Raw genomic sequence first — 17,551 nt, forward strand, 5'->3', positions numbered from 1 at the left:
CCTGAACATAAGAAACAGAGTTGAACCATCTCCTTTCCTTTGACCTCAGAAAGTAACTATGATCAGATGGTCAGTGCTGCTCATTCATCTGGAGTGTCAGTCTGACAGGTATGACTGAGTGCCATGATGGCCACCCCTGTTAATGACAATCATTCAGCTAAACAGATAATAAAGGATTCAAATCCAGAGACAGCAGGATGGGTTAGGGCACAGGTGGATAGAATAATGCCTTCTAGCTTAGCCTTGAGCATGCTTTTAAATCAGGAGGCTCAGAAAGGGAGATCTTTCTGCAGGACTTACTTGTACAAGCACAGAAAACACATAACTAGTGGATTGACTCTGCACAGCCTTGCATCTTGGATACTGAGTGAGAATCTCTACCAAATCAGAATTGCTCCTCCAATGTCCTCACTTGAGTGCCTGTTAAAGATCCTACTGTCCCAATGCATATTGAGTTGACTGGTTTATTATCTGACTGCTGCTGTTCTCTTCCCCTACCCTGTCTGTCCTTGTCCTCTGTGCAAATACCATCCTTGAACGTGCCAAGCACTTAGAAGTTGCCACTGTGGATAAAATATTGCTAAGGAATGATGCAGTTTAGGAAAGCATATTGATTATCAGCATGCACATGAGCAGTCCAGGGTTACAATTGTGGTTTGAAATTCTGAGGACTAGCAGGATGGGGTTTACCCACATCAGGGGTGTATTCAGGAGCATGTTTCCTCTCTCTGTATTGGCCAGATGTCTCAGGTTGCTGTACCAGGTGTTGATGAGCCTTAGTATGATAAGCACATCCTTGGCTATGCATCTGGCCTGGAGTAAAGCCAGGGCTGATTCACACAGTTACGTGGTGCGGCAGTGCTGAATACAGCCTCTCTGAGCCAAAGTGAGATGCTTGATTTGTTCACAGCCCTGCTGGTACTCAGGGTGCTCCTTTGGCTCACCACTGTTTCATGAAGGTGCAGGTAATTGAGTGTTGGGATAAGCCTAGAGGGTGAAGACAGGTGTGGGTGAGCAATGAACAAATGACACCAAAATAATTACAAAACATTCAGTGACTTAATGGGGTCTGATTCTGCAATGAGTATCCGTTACCATCATTAACGTCAATGGGGTTCTGCACAGGGGTTACTCCAGAATCAAGGCCTTCGTTGGCAGAACCATATTTTAGTTAGATGTTTCTGCTTTTGACAGGCACTCTGCACTACAACGGAGTGTGTTCTTTTTTCTTCAGCCTGGGCATGGCTGCAAAACATAGAAACAAACAATAAACCCCAACAACTTATAGTATAACTAAAATACAAGAAGACCTCAGATATGTTCCTATTCAGCACAGAGCCTGGGAACCACAGGATACTAGTTTATGTTTCAAATGCTATTCTTGTAGTTTCAGTTTTATATTAAGTCCTATACATTGGATGTTGTGGGCACATAGAACAGATCCAATTGCAAGATCATTCAACTACACGATTTCCCCTCCTCCTCCCCATTTACTGAGATTCCTAAATAGTTAATATACTTTAGTTTATTTTGCCTGAGTTCATAAGATGTTTCAAAAGCCCCACTTACATTTTATAAGGTCATCAGGCACTTACATGTTTGAGAGCCCATTGCATTAGATGTACGTGGGTTCAGTAGACCGTAATGTTTTGATATTTGTATTTAAAATTGCTACACAGATTCAACTGCATGTATTGCACTTGTATTTGAAAGAGAATCATTTAGTGGCTATTTTAAGAATGATTACGTAGAACATCTTAACTGTGAACACATTGAAAAGATAAATAGAAATATTTAATATCAATATTTAGAACCACAGTTCTGCTGCACCCCAGTTGTGTTTAATCAGACTCCTATTCCACTGCTCCTTTTTAAAGACCACAGGAAGAAAGTAAATACATATAACAAACTGTAGCAGTAACACCGTTCATTAAGACAGGCACTTAGGTATGTCTACACTACAAAGTTAATTCGAACTAACAGACGTTAGGCGCTACACATGCAAACCGCTAGTTCGAACTTAATTCGAACTAGCGGTGCGCTTAATTCGAACTAGATAAACCTCATTTTACGAGGACTAAGCCTAGTTCGAATTAACTAGTTCAAATTAAGGGCTGTGTAGCCACTTAATTCGAACTAGTGGGAGGCTAGCCCTCCCCAGCTTTCCCTGGTGGCCACTCTGGGCACCACCAGGGAAACTCTTCTGCCCCCCTCCCGGCCCCAGAGCCCTTAAAGGGGCATGGGCTGGCTACGGTGCCCGTGCCAGGTGCAAGCCTGCCAGCACCCAGCCAGCAGACCCTGCAACTGGCATGGCTCGAGCCGGCCACCCGCTGCCACCCAGCCCTCCGCCTCTTCCCGGGACCAGGCTGGCGGCTCCTGGGAGCATGCCCAGGTCCGCAAAAGGCGGGCGCCCACCTGGTCTAGTGCAGACATCGTGGACCTCATCCACAACCTCCGCACTAGGCACAGGAAAGTGGCCGTCTAGGGCAGGATAGCTGCCAGCCTGGCCACCCAGGAGCAGGTTGGCATGAAAATCAAGGTGGTCCACTGAGACCCCCGACCCTGAGCTTAGAATGGCCGTTCTGGGTCAGACCAAAGGTCCATCTAGCCAAGTAGCCTGTCTGCTGACAGCGGCCAACACTAGATACCCTGGAGGGGATGGACCAAAGACAGTGACCAAGCCATTTGTCTCGTGCCATCCATCTCCAGCCTTCCACAAACAGAGGCCAGGGACACCATTCCTACCCCTGGCTAATAGCACTCCATGGACCCAACCTCCATGACTTTATCTCACTTCTCTTTAAACTCTGTTCTAGTTCTAGCCTTCACAGCCTCCTGCAGCAAGGAGTTCCACAGGTTGACTATTTGCTTTGTGAAGAAGAACTTTCTGTTGTTAGTTTGAAGCCTGCTACCCATTCATTTCATTTGGTGTCCTCTAGTCCTTCTATTATGGGAACTAATGAAGAACTTTTCTTTATGCACACTCTCCACACCACTCATGCTTTTATAGACCTCTATCATATCCCCCCTCAGTCTCCTCTTTTCTAAGCTGAGAAGTCCCAGTCTCTTTAGCCTCTCTTCATATGGGACCTGTTCTAAACCCCTGATCATTTTAGTTGCCCTCCCCTCTCCCACCCTCTACCTTCTTTTCCCAGTCTCCCCCAATTTTGCTCAATAAAGAGAGTTTCTATTTTTGAACACACGGGTCCTTTATTTTGAACATCAGGAAGGGGGGCTAGGGAGGGGTAAGTGAAAGGAGGTGAGGGAGGAATGGGGTACGAGCCCCCGATGCGGAGGACTGGGCTGGTTCTGCGGGCTCCTTGGGGTGGAAACTCTCCTGAAGCCCCTTGATTGACCCCCCCTCCGGATGGCAGCCTGTGGCAAGTGCAGCTGGTCTGATGGCCGAGTGCTGTGATGTACCCAGTGTGGGCACTCGGCACTCCAAGCCAGGACTGCTTTGCAAGCGGGGAACCCCTGAGAACTGTCTGTCTGGGGTGGGGGTCGGGTCCCTTTAAGCACAGCCCTCGGCTAGCCTGAGGCAGCAGCTCCACACTCTAAGTCCTAATCTGATGCCCTGCCAGCACTGCTTCCGGCCATCCTTAACCTCAGTTCAGGGTCCACTCTGTGTGGACATGCTAGTTCAAATTAGCAAAACGCTAATTCGAACTAGTTTTTAAGTCTAGATGCACTAATTCGAATTAGCTTAGTTCAAATTAACTAATTCGAACTAAGTTAGTTCGAATTAGTGCTGTAGTGTAGACATACCCCTACTTTCAAATAAGAGAATTTAGTGGCAAAATCCTAGCACATCTATAGCACTGAGAAGACGGAAGAAAGGCAAACAGTAAAAGACTCTTTCACTCTCACAAGACCATGTCAGAATGCTGAGCTATTTAAGCTCTTTTGACTAAGGGCCTGGACCTTATGAAAGAAGGCGTTGCCATACCAGGTCAGTCTGAGGTCTGTCTACTCCATAATCTCTGATGGGCATGTTTATCCAGAAATAAAAGATCCAAAGCATGGCAGTAACTGACCTGAGTTTACATACTGTGATTGCAGAGTTCAAATGCAGGGATAAAAATGCTGTGTAGACATTCAGTCCCTCTACTCTTGGGCTACGTCTAGACTGGCATGATTTTCCGGAAATGCTTTTAACGGAAAAGTTTTCCGTTAAAAGCATTTTCGGAACAGAGAGTCTAGATTGGCACGGACGCTTTTCCGCAAAAGCACTTTTTGCGGAAAAGCATCCATGGCCAATCTAGATGCGCTTTTCCGCAAAAAAGCCCCGATCGCCATTTTCGCGATCGGGGCTTTTTTGCAGAAAACAAATCTCAGCTGTCTACACTGGCCCTTTTGCACAAAAGTTTTGCACAAAAGGGACTTTTGCCCGAATGGGAGCAGCAAAAGCACTGATTTCTTACAGTAGGAAGTCAGTACTTTTGCAGAAATTCAAGCGGTCAGTGTAGACAGCTGGCAAGTTTTTCCGGAAAAGCGGCTGATTTTTCGGAAAAACTGGCCAGTCTAGACACAGCCCTTCAGTCCCAGAGTTGGGCTCCAGCCTGAGCTTGAACATCAACACCATGATATTTTATCCCGGGAGCCTAAGCTCCATGAGCTTGATTCAGCTGTCTTGAGCCAGCAGTGGGTTTGCTATCCCTGTATAGATGAAGCTATAAAGGCCAATGACTGATGCTTCAGAAGAAGGTGTAAGAATCCACTGTAGGCCGAAATGGGAAATTTCTCCCCTCCTCCCCATGTTAACCTACCAATCTAACCTAAGACAGTGGTTTTGAGAGGACATGAGGTTTAATGTCCTCTCAAAAACTTTTGCAAGCATTAATTGCAATAACTTTAGATATTCTTATTATCCATTACATGGCCAGTTCCTTTTGGAATATTGCTAAATTCCTGGCCTCAGTGACTTCTTGTGGCAATGAGATCTTCTACATACTATGTATTGGGTGAAAAAGTCTTCCCTTTTATCCGTTTTGGATTGGCCACGTTTTAATTTTATTGACTGTACCATGATCCAAGTCTTATTGAAAGATTTCTCATTGACCCCAATGGTCTCAAGGCCTGGTCAGTAATGAACCTGAATAGTGCATCTGTAAATTTACATAAACAAATTCTCAACTTCAAATACATTATTAGTCTCACTGACCTCAAAAGGACGATTCACGTGGAAGTTAAGCACATGCATAAATCTTTGCAGAATGGATACCTAAGAATTACACTGAGATTTGGTCACACAAAGCTTTTGTCAAACAATTTGAATCTCAAGTGTATAAATTCACAGGTCTGTTTGCAGACAATCCATGAACAGGAAAAAGAGCAAAATTCACCTTATACATTATGGGTATGTTTACACTGCCACCCTAGTTCGAACTTGGGTGGCTAATGTGGGCATTCGAAGTTGCAAATGAAGCCCGGGCTTCATTTGCATCTTGCCGGGCGCCGCCATTTTTAAATCCCCGTTAGTGCGGACTCCGTGCCCGCGGCTACACGCGGCACGGAGTAGGTAGTTCGAATTAGGCTCTCTAATTCGAGCTACCGGTACACCTTGTTCCACCAGGATATTTAAATCCCGGGCTTCATTTGCAACTTCGAATGCCTACATTAGCCACCCTAGTTCCAACTAGGGTGGCAGTGTAGACATACCCTCTCAGTTGTAAGTTGTTCATTAGCATTAATAGAATCAAATTATTTTTCTCATTAAAGAGTTAAGACTTATGTCTCAGAATCGAGGCTTTGTTGGTAAATGCAGAGATGAGCACAAGCCAAGCTCTTGCTTTTAAAAAGTTATACAACTAACTATGCTAAGAAGGATTGGAAAGTTGTTATTACTCAATATGTTACTATTTTAAAAATAATTTTGCTAATCATTTCTTTGCAATTTCTCTCTCTGTCACACTGCTAGTTGGGGCTAAAAATACAAGGAAGATGGTTCGTATTTTTGCCAAATAGTTAGGCAAAGGTTCAGGGTTGTTTACGCATGTGACGTGCTAGGTGCTCATCAAAAAATATGGCTGTGAAGGAGATGGGTGAACTAATCTGGGCAATTATCCCTTGAATACTAGTCTGAAACTGACCTGAGTTCCCATTTGTTTGAGTTTCACTCATATGAATACCAGGTCTTTGCTAGTGACTGCTTATCTTTTTCTTTCGTAGCTTTAGATCATTTTTTCCAATTCTTATGCTTGGATTGTCAAGAGGGGAGGGTTATTTTGTTACAAATAGGCAGGGGTGCCATATCCAACTACTCTTAGTACAGACTGGAAAAGAGGGAGGGAGGCATGTTAGAGAATTTACCCAGTTGGGATTTGATTGCTCCAGGCAAGCACAAACTCTGTCCATGTGGAGCTCATCCTTCTTCCCTCCAGTTTGAGTTCTGACAAGAATGCTCTTTGAGTTTATTCATCTCTCCTCTCCCTCATGGAAAAGTTAATCCTGAATTCTTTGTCTTTCCTTTCTTGAATCCAGTAACTATTTGCTTGTGTACCATGGAAGGAGGATGCATGCAAGAGGTTGGAAGGATGGAAGGGAGGCCTACAGTGATTTCTGCAGTGAGCATTATCGTTGGTACCTTGGGAACCATAGGTATGGAATTGCCCACAGAAATAAAAAAAAATAATTTTGCATCAGAGAACACGTTGCTTGGGTGTGCAACTCAGGAAATAGTTGGTTGGGTTTTGTTGGGAACTAAAAGGAGGAGGAGGCAAAGGAGGGCATCCCTAGGCACTGTGAGGTGGGGCGGGGGGCAGAGGAGGGAATCCTCCCTCTGAGAGAAGTGGCAGGGGGAGGGAGAAATTGCATAGGACCCTCCCAGCAGGGGGGATCCCCACGAACCCATGTGGAGGGGCAGAGGAGGGAGAGTGTTCAGGGCCTGAGCGGAGTGGCTCAGAGGGGAGGAGGAGGAAAGAGGGCATCCCTAGGCCTGTGAGGAGCCACGCAGGGGAGGGGGAAGGGCCTGGACCTTATGTGGTGGGAGGGGGGAGAGAGGGAGGGAATCCCCAGGCCCCATGAGGAGGCACAGGGCAAAGGGAATCCCCATGCTGTGGGTGAAGTGGGAGGAGAGAGAAATCGTTCGGCCCCATAGAAGCCCCACACTGCAGGGTGGAGAATGTCCATGCAGCCGTGGGGAGTGGCGGAGGAGGGGGAATGTGCAGGTCCCCTTGGGCAGGGGGTGGGAGGGAAAATCCCCAGATTCTGTAGCCGGGTATGGGGAGTAATGCCCAGGCGCTGTAGCTGCGGGGGAGGGAGGAGAACCTTACCTGTAGAAGGTGGCCTGGCCAGCAACATGCAGAACCCCGTCCCCCAGCCAGTCAGTCTCATGCTGGTGCAACTTTCCCCAGTGTTTGCTCTGCAATATCCTGTCCCCACTCACTGCACCCAGTGGTGAGCATGAGAATCCCATCCCTCCTCTCTCTGCCCCTCCCTTTCCATGGTGAGGGTGGGAAGCCCCATTCCCCTCACTTTCCATGTTCCCAGCACAACCAAACCCTGACCTTGCTTTAAGATAGGGTAAGAGGAAGCTGCCTACCAAATTTGGTGGTCCTAGCCGAGGGGTCAGCAACCTCTTTTCAAACCAAAGAGCCAAACTCCATCAAAGTTGAGAACAAGTGGTCAACCAAGAGCCGTATACGAATGCCCATTTGCATGACTGACCATATACAACTGAATATTACTGATAATTGACATAATGGTTAATAATAGCATAAATGAAACATGGTGCTCACAGACTTTTATTTAATGGGACTTCTGCTGCTGCATCTTTTCACACATTTCTTTGAAGTTTACATTGTAACTGGTCAAAACCAGCTTCATGCAGGCATTCAGGCTGTCTTCTGTCAATGGGAGGGGGTTGGGGATGTGGGTGTAAGATGGGCTCAGTGCAGGGGATTTGAGTGTGTGGGGGTGCAGGAGTGTTATGGCAGGGGACTAAGGATCTAGGTGTGCAGGAGTATGGGAATGTTGGGGTGCAGGAGTTTGGGAATGTGGGGTATTATGAGGGGCTCAGTGCAGGGGGTTCAGGTGATTGATGGGCTCACGGCAGGGGATTGGATGTGGGTGCCAGGAGTGTTATGACAGGGGACTGGGAATGTGGGGGTGCAGGAGTTTGGGAATGTAGGGATATGAGGGAGTCAAGGCAGGGAGTTGGGGTATATGATGGGCTCAGGGTTGGTATGTGTGTGGGGGATGCAGGAATGTTATGACACTGTGGCCAGAGAGGGCCGGGGCCCAGTTGGGGGTTTGTTGGCCAGGCTTCATTTTTAAATCAAGTGAAATATGATGTCCAACACAAAGTTTCAACAGTATCTTTATTGATAGCAGGAGCAGGGAACCGTTTTTGTGTTAGGGGCCACTGGCCCACAGAAAAATCAGTCATGGACCACACAAGTGAGACGCAACGAAACAAACCTTCCAGAAACCTCCAACTCTCACTGATGTGGCCCCCACTGAGACACCTCCCTCCTCGGGTGCTCCAGCTCCATGGCGGGAAAGGGGAGGAAGGGAAGGGCAGGAGGGACTGAGGTTCAAGGCCTCAGGTCAGATTAAGCCTTATGGGGTTCCAACGTTAGTGGATTTTGTGGGCCCCCTTAGGCTCTGGGGTGGGGCCAAAAATGAAGGGTCCAGTGTGCCAGTGAGTGGGATAGGGTTGGGTTGTAGACTCTGGGTGGGAGGTGGGTTGCAGGAGCAGGCTGGGAGCAGGTGTCTGGCTAGGAAGGAGGACAGTAGGAGCAAGGTGTTGGTGGGTGTCTGGCCAGGGGGCAGGAGCAGCTCGGCTGGTACCTACTGGTCTCCAAGGACGAATATCTCTCAGGCAGGATCTCCAGGCAGCACTGGAAGAAGTGCACGTGCCACTCCTTTGGGAAATCCAGCCGCTCCTCGCCCCCAAAGTCCATTTCTTCCTCTGCCGCCATTTTAGTTGCCCTCCCCCCCATCCAGCCCATGCACGCTCAATGTGCATCACCCCCACATCTGGCGCAGCTGGGGTTCACTGGGCATGAGGAGGCCACACAGCTCCTGTCTCCCACCTCCCCAGAGCACAGTGGGGGGAGGCAGGGTGGATAAGGAAGCATGCACGTTGCTGTGGGAATGGGAGGAGCAGCACGCAAATGCATCTGCACAAGCCAGATCCGACATGGAGCCTCAGAGCTTCCTCCCTCCCCTCCCTGCAGGAAGCTGGTGCTGGCTCCAATCTTGTGGAGGGACAATGCTAAATCACCAGCACAGGCTTCCCATTGAAGGGCGGGAGTGAGAGGGGACTGAGTTCGAGCTGCAAGCCATATTTAGCTCCTAAGTGAGTGTGAGGGGGTTCACTCACCACCACAGCACCCCCTGCAGTCTGTCCTAGGAATTAGCTCCTTCTGCTGGCAGGGTGCCTTCCCTCGGGTGGTGTCTCTCCTCTTTCCTCCAGCCCACGGTGTTCTCTTCAGGACACTGCCCTCCAGCAGTGCCCATGTCAGTCTCTGAGCCCCCCTTCCAGGGGATGTTGTTTCTTCAGCAGGCCGTGCTTCAGGCCCTGCAGTCTGGGGGTTTGCTTGGCCAGAGCTCCCCTAGCCCTGCCCTAGCTCCAGGGAGCCTCCTACTCCCCCAGCAGCCAGACTTTCACTGCCCTCCCAAGGAACAGCAGCCCATCCTCTTATATAGCTCCCAGCTGGGCCCTAATCAACTAATGCAGCCTCAGCTGGGGCTAAACTCCCAGGCCCTGCTCCGGGCTGGGGTTTGCCCTTAAAGGGCCAGTGCAGGGCAAACGCCCTGTCACAGAGCCATATATGGCTTGCGAGCCATAGGGTGCCGACCCCTGCCGTCACTGTTACCGTTTAGGAGGAGTTCTTGAACAAACAGACAGATGGATAGACAGACAGACATTTCATTTCTAAAATACATATGTCTGCTCTTTAAGAGCTGAGGTAGCATTTCAGTGTAAGTATTCTCTGATTCACAAGTTCTGGTTTGATATTCTTATGTGCCGTAATATTCAAATTTATTTTTTCACTTCCAACATCATTTACAAAATATCAAAAAACAAAACAAAAAAGGAAAAACAACTAGCTTTGGTTTGCTACTGGTTCCAATACTAAAACATGAACCCTGACAAACATGTCATTAGCTTTAAACTCATTTTGTTTTCCATTTCTCCCTCCAGGTTTCTTTGTGCTCATAATCTTTGTTCATTTGACCCTCCTGGGAGCTAATAAAAAGAAGAAACGCAAAGACTGTGACAACCTTTAAGGTCTGTGGCATGACACAGCAAAATAACAGCCCAGTTTATTTTACAAAATACTTGTGAATGGATAGATCAGCAGATACAGTGTGATACGTATCAATATGGTACAGTCTATGGGTTTAGGACACAAGCAGCACAGTGATCAAACTCTCTAACTGAAATGTCATATCTCTTAGGAAACCTCCTTCAATTAGGGGCTTGTCTCCATTATGGGGTGCATCAATGCTTCACCTGTGGATCCACCAGTGGTTGATTTAGTGAGTCTAATAAACATCCCACTAAATCAACTGCTGATAAGTATCCTGTCAGCTCTGCTAGGGTATGTCTACACTGCAAAGTTATTATGAAATAAAAGCCATTATTTCAAAATAACTTTACTAGCGTCTACACAGCCAAACTGATATTTCGAAATTAATTTGAAATAGCTATTTTGAAATAAGTGCTGTGTAGACACTTATATCAAAATAGGGGGCCTCCAGCCTTCCCAGGGTGCCTTGGTGGCCACTCCAGCATCAACCAGGAACACTACTCTCCCTCCCACCTCCCCGGAGCCCTTAAAGGGGTTGACTCTGGCCACAGTGCCTGTGCCAGCTCCAACCCTGCCAGCCCAGAGCCAGCAATCACTGCCCCTGACCCAGTGGCCCCAAAACATGAGCCAGCAAGCCACTAGCAGCCAGCCCTCCACTGCTCCTCAGGAGCCTGCCAGCTCCCAGGAGCCTGCCAGGGCCCAAAGAAAGCGAGCGCCTTCCTGGTCCAGGGTAGAGATCATGGACCTTATTCAGGTTTGCGGGGGATGCCCCTAACGTGCACTAGACAGAGGAACGCGGCTGTCTATGGCAGGATAGCTGCCAGCCTGGCCACCAAAGGCCACATGCGAATTCAAGAGCAGGTTTGCATGAAAATCAAGTTGGTCTGGCGAGACACCCTCCCCCCAATTCTGAGCTTCCTCTTCCCCTTTTTTCCCCTTGCTTCCCCCTTCCAGCTCCTTCCTCCCAGGTTTCCCCCTCCCTTCTCCCACTCTCTCTTCTCCCTTCTCCCGCCTCCTTTCCCCAGTCTCACCAGAGTTTCATTCCCCTCCCCTCTCAGTTTTGTTAAATAAAGACAGTTTGTGTTCATGAAAAGGACGAATGAGGGAGGAATGAGGCACTAGCCCCCAGTGGGGCAGACCAGGGAGGCTCTCAGTGCTCTTCAGGGTGGAAGCTTTCCTGCAGGGCCTCCTGGATACTGACAGCCCCCCGATGGACCTCCCGGATGGCAGCCTGCAGAAAGTGCAGCTGGGCTCGCAGCAACGCATCCACGAGAAGCACCAGAGTGCCCAGGAGCAGTTCTGGCTCCATGTTGCAGAGTGCCGTGGTGTCCCGAGTGAGGGCAACCAGAGCACACAGAGACAAAATGCTTTGCTGTCCCTCATCAAGGTAGGTAAGCAAGCAAGGAAAGCTGAGAACCGGCTGTCCAGAGGGGGTCCCTTTAAGCACAGGCCTCAGATAGCCTCAGGCAGCAGACACACAAAGTAGAATCATAGAACCATAGAGCTGGAAGAGGCCTCAGAAGGTCATCAAGTCCAGCCCCCTGCCCTAGGCAGGACCAATCCCAACTCTAGGGATGGAAACTCCACTACTTCCCTAGTGCTTCACCACTCTCCTAGTGAAATAGTTTTTCCTAATATCCAACCTGGACCTCTCCCACCACAACGTGAGACCATTGTTCCTTGTTCTGCCATCTATCAGTACTGACAACAGCCTTTCTCCAGCCTCTTTGGAACCTCCCTTTAGGAAGTTGAAAGGTGCTATCAAATCCCCCTCACTCTTCACTTCTGCAGACTAAACAGACTGAACTCCCTCAGCCTCTTCTCGTAGGTCATATGCTCCAACACCCTAATCATTTTGATTGCCCTCTGCTGGACCCTCTCCAATGCATCCACATCCTTTTTGTACTGGCCCAGAACTGGACACAATACTCCAGATGTGGCCTCACAAGAGCCGAATAAAGGGGAATAATCACATCTTTGGATCTGCTGGCAATGTTCCTCCTAATGCAACCTAATATGCCATTAACCTTCTTGGCTACAAGGGCACACTGTTGACCCATATCCAGCTTCTCATCCACTGTAATCCACAGGTCCTTTTCTGCAGAACTACTACTTAACTGGTTGGTCCCCAGCCTGTAATAATGTTTGGGATTCTTCCATCCCAAGTGCAGGACTCTGCACTTGTCCTCATTGAACCTCATCAGATTTCTTGTGGCCCAATCCTCCAATTTGTCTAAGTCACTCTGGACCCTATCTCTACCCTCGAGTGTATCCACCTCTCCCCCTAGCTTAGTGTCATCTGCAAACTTGCTGAGGGTGCAATCCATCCCCTCATCCAGGGCATTAATAAAGATATTGAACAAAACCGGTCCTAGAACCGAATCTTGGGGCACTCCACTAGAAACTGGCCACCATCCTGACATCAAGCCGTTGATCACTACCTGTGGGCCCGACCTTCTAACTAGCTTTCTATCCATCTTACCGTCCATTTATCCAATCCACATTCCCTTAACTTGGTGGCAAGATTACTGTGGGAGACCATATCAAAAGCCTTGCTAAAGTCAAGGTATATCACATCCACTGACTTTCCCATGTCTACAGGTCCAGTTACCTCATCATAGAAGCTAATCAGATTGGTCAGGCACGACTTGCCCGTTGTGAATCCATGCTGACTAGACTATTCTTGATCACTTTCCCCTCTTCCAAGTGCCTCAAAACAGATTCCTTAAGGATCCCTTCCATGATTTTTCCAGGGACCGAGGTAAGACTGACTGGCCTATAGTTCCCTGTATCGTCCTTCTTCCCTTTTTTGAAGATGGGCACTATATTTGCCTTTTTCCAATCATCCAGGATCTCTCCCGATCTCCACGACTTTTCAAAGATAATCGCCAAAGGCTCCTCAATGACATTTGCCAACTCCCTCAGTACCCTCGGATGCATTAAGTCCGGACCCATGGATTTGTGTACATTTAGCTTTTCTAAATAGTTCCTAACCTGTTCTTTACCCACGAAGGGTTGTCCACCTTTATCCCATCTTGCATCACTTAGTGCATTAGTCTGGGAGCTGACCTTGTCCGTGAAGACAGAGGCAAAGAAAGCACTGAGTACTTCAGCTTTCCCCACATCATCTGTCACTAGGTTACCTCCTTTATCCAGTAGGGGCCTCACACCCTCTCTGATCACCTTCTTCTTGCTAACATGCCTGTAGAAACCTTTCTTGTTATCCTTCACATCCTTTGCCCATCTCAATTCCAATTGTGCTTTCGCCTTCCTGATAACCCCCCGGCATTCTCGAGCTATACATTTATAGCTCTCCCTGGTCATTTGTCCAAGTTTCCATTTTTTGTAAGCTCCCTTTTTGTGCTTAAATTCATCAAGGATTTCCTGTTTAAGCCAATCCGGTCTCCTACCATTTTTGCTTCTCTTGCTATGCATTGGGATGGTTTCTTTCTATGCCTTCAATAAGCTCTCCTGGACTCCTTTCCCCTTCATGTTAGCACCCCACGGGATTCTGCCCATCAGGTCTCTAAGGGAGTCAAAGTCTGCTTTTCTGAACTCCTGACCTGATGCCCTGCCGGACGTGGTTCTGACCGGCCTTAAATGTGATTCAGCGTCCACTCAGTGTGGATGCGCTATTTCGAAATAGCAAAATACTATTTCGAAATGCATTTTGTGTGTAGACGCATTATTTCAAAATAACTTATTTTGAATTAACTATTTCAAAATAAGATATTTCGAAATAATGCTGTAGTGTAGACATACCCTTACTCCAGCAGAATGAGATGAGTAAGTGGAGTCAACAAGAGAGATTTTTGGGTTAGTATTCTGCAATATGGACCCTGCGGTATGTAGATGTAAGCTATGTTGATGTGAGTTGTGCATCCAATATAACTCAAATTGCATAGCTTAGATCAAACTATTCTTGCAGTGTAGTCGTGCCCTAAGAAAATAAATTAGAATGATCTTTGTCACTGTAAGAATGTTTGAATTGGTTTGAAAAAAAGGAAACTGGGAACATACTGAGGAGATCAAAGCTCCCTGAGACTCCAGATTTTTAACATCTTTGGTGGCAAAAATGTGATTCCTTTCTTTCTTTAAGGGCCTGATTCTAAAAGGTACTGAATATATTCTCTTAGCTTCCATTAAGCCATTGGGGGAAAGGGCATGCAACCCAAATAGAAACCATACCTTGTTCCCATACATATCAACTGTGAAACGCCTGATGACTTCAGTGAAAGCAGGACCAGGCCCCAAATAAGTAAAGAGAGGTCTAGGTTAGTCTGGACTCCACTGGAGCCTTGCTGATTTGATAGAAACTTGTTCCCCCATTTCTTTAGCTAGGGTATTTATTATTAGAAAATTGCCTTGCAATCCTGTTGTGATAAGCGGAGTTAGTCTGCCCTGCAGTATAATAGACTAGCCCGATCACGTTGTTTTTCAGCAATGACTGAAGTGAATTATATATAAACAATCAGTAGTTCCTTTACACCCCTGTTCATTATGACAAGGAATACCCTCGACTCTCTTCTTCCTGCCTCTTGGAAGTTCAAGGTTTCTATTTAGTCAATGACAAGATCAGAAACTGCACGTGAAAGCAGAATTATTTTTCAAAGCTATCATTCTAGTGACTCCTGTAGCTCTGTGGGAAAATACCCTTCTGTTCTTTCTGTTCCAGCTTATTGCAAGTGAAAAATAATGACTTTGGCTTTAAAAGATATTAAAGAATTGTAGATTTTTGGGATTCTGTTAGTCATTTCTAACCTGCTGTGAAATGTTCATGGGGCACTAGGCAATTTGAGAAGCTAAATGATGATTGGAGCTTGTGAATTTTATAACGCTATAAATTGTATGAATCCAATAGGGTTTATTAAATACTGTAATTACATGACCCTTTTGTTTTCTCTGATAAGTTAGATGACGAGACTCTGCTCACTAAAGTATTTCTCTCCTTGTCTTTGTATTATGTCCAGATGTTGGAAAATTAATATGCACTATAAGAAATTAAAGCAACATTAGCGCTCATTTCAGATCTCTGCTGTTCAGTTACATCTGTGTAAGGAGAAGGTGTTGCTTTTTGTGTTCTTTCCCATGGCTATGGAACATTAGCAAGGAAGCACTGCCAATAAACATGGAGATTTAATATTTACTGGGCCTCAATCTCAGATCTAACCCAGCTGCTGGGAAGCTGGTTGAACTGACTTCCTGAGGAATCCCTGGTGTAAGTGAAATGCTTGGGGCATCCAGAATAGTCCTACATCCACAAGAAGGGGGATGAGAGTGTCACACCACCCTGGCTGCCAGAATGGACCCTAAAGCCCTTAGAATTCTGGCCTGGCTACAAGACTGAGGGAACACAAAGATGTAACTTTGCTCACCAGCCAGCCCCTCTGCACCAAGCATATCTCAGCCACAGAAAAGTATCTACCCCATTGCTTATAGCTATAAAACATATGCACTAGATCAGGGGTGGGCAAATACTGATATGTGGGTTGGGTTTGGATTTGGATTTGGGCCATTGCCACCATATTCACCTGCACCTCCGCATGTTCAAGCGATTGTAGCTCCTGTTGGCCGTAGATTGCCATTCATGACTAATGGGAGCAGCAGGAAGCTGTGTTCCGGTCCACACCACTTCCCACAGCTCCCATTGGCTGAGAACAGCAATCCGCAGCCAATGAGAGCTGTAATTGCCCATACCTGCAGAGGCGCAGGTAAATATGGAGGTGGCACTATGTCATATTATATATTTATTGCTGTGATTCTACACCCTGTCTTTTGCAGGTTAAAATATTCCTTTTAGGGATTTTGAATGCCATGAGCATGACTGACATTTCATCTGAATACGTAAGAGCCATGAGACAATTTCTGTGTTGACTTACAGCCTCTGCAGACCTAATAACTGTAACTGACATCATCAGAACAGGCATAAAGGGGAGTTGAGCACCTAAACTACTTAGACTCCTGTCTAAATTCCACTAGGTACCTATTTTTAGCTGCCTAATTACCTTTGTAAATCAGACAAAGTCTAACTTACTAAGTCTGACTACACTATAATTCTGACTACACTGTAAATGCTACAGCAGCACAGCTGTGACAGTGCAGCTACATGGCTGTAGTGAAGACACTTGCTACAGTAAAAGAAAGGGTTTTTCCATCATTATGGTAAATCCACCCTGTCTAGAGAGAATAGTTAAGTTGGCTAAAGAATTCTTCTGTCAACCCAGTTGTGTCTATAGTGGGGAAATACGTTGGCTTGACTACATCGAATACTGTAAAATATTTTTCACAGCCCTGTGCAACATAGTGGGGGTCAAGCAATGTTCAGGATTAGACAAGGCTGTAATGACTTTGAGAACATTGCCCTCTGTATGTCCTATGGCATGTCTAGACTAGGAAATTATTTTGAAATAACTTATTTTGAAATAATAACTTCTGAAATAACTATTTTAAAATAGTAATAGAAATGTAGCCGTGTTAGTCTGGTGTAGCTGAAGAAAATGCAGGACTATGTAGCACTTTAAAGACTAACAAGATGGTTTATTAGATGATGAGCTTTCGTGGGCCAGACCCAGAGGAAGTGGGTCTGGCCCACGAAAGCTCATCATCTAATAAACCACCTTGTTAGTTTTTAAAGTGCTACATAGTCCTGTATTTTGAAATAGCGTGTCCACAGTACAGGGAAGCCTCGAAATTAGTCTGAGACAGGCTCCCTTAATGTGGACACGCTACTTCGACTTAGAGTCCCAGGAAGCATTGGGAAGTTATTATTTTGAATGACGCTGGGGAGTTGTTATTTCAAAATAGCAGCAGCGGAGCACCCACACTACCACTATTTTGAAATAAGCATTATGCCTTGTGAAAAGCAGGAATTATTATTTTGAAATAACCAGCTCATTATTTCGAAATAATGGGCTTGGTAGTGTGGATGTTCCGCTTGTATCTTGAAATAAAGGGAGTTATTTTGAAATAACTCCCTAGTGTAGATCAGAGCCTAGTTGTGAGTGGCACAGCTTCCTTGAGACTTTATTCAAATACACAACTTGGATTTTATCCAGAAAAGTGAGATGTCTCTTTCCTAAACAAGCACAGAAACTAACTATAGCTTAGTTGCCCTTTATAGAGCAAACTACTAAATACACATGGAGCTGGCTGGGGGAGGGACATTTCTCCCTCAGCCACAGCTCCCTGCTGAGGTGAGAGCAGCGAATCTCTCCCAGCCCGTAGGGAGAAGATGATATGCCTCTCCCCCAGCTAGGCAGCTCTGTGCATGGAGCCCTGAGCCCTTGGCTGGG

At 46.6% G+C, this 17,551-nt stretch overlaps 1 protein-coding gene across 2 annotated transcripts in view; it reads left to right on the top strand.

The window, feature by feature from the left end:
* CDH16 (cadherin 16) overlaps positions 1-15,281 on the top strand; it is an 82,973-nt gene extending 67,692 nt beyond the window's left edge. For both annotated transcript variants that reach the window (XM_075940061.2, XM_075940063.2), the window contains 2 exons: positions 6,481-6,597; positions 10,151-15,281. In XM_075940061.2, the coding sequence (XP_075796176.2) occupies positions 6,481-6,597; positions 10,151-10,236 (203 nt within the window). In that variant the 3' untranslated portion in view covers positions 10,237-15,281. The remainder of the gene's footprint in view (positions 1-6,480; positions 6,598-10,150) is intronic.
* Positions 15,282-17,551: the final 2,270 nt, after the last annotated feature.

This window comes from Pelodiscus sinensis, chromosome 12 (genome assembly GCF_052426305.1).
Source record: "Pelodiscus sinensis isolate ZL-2025 chromosome 12, ASM5242630v1, whole genome shotgun sequence".
Lineage (NCBI taxonomy): Eukaryota > Metazoa > Chordata > Testudines > Trionychidae > Pelodiscus > Pelodiscus sinensis.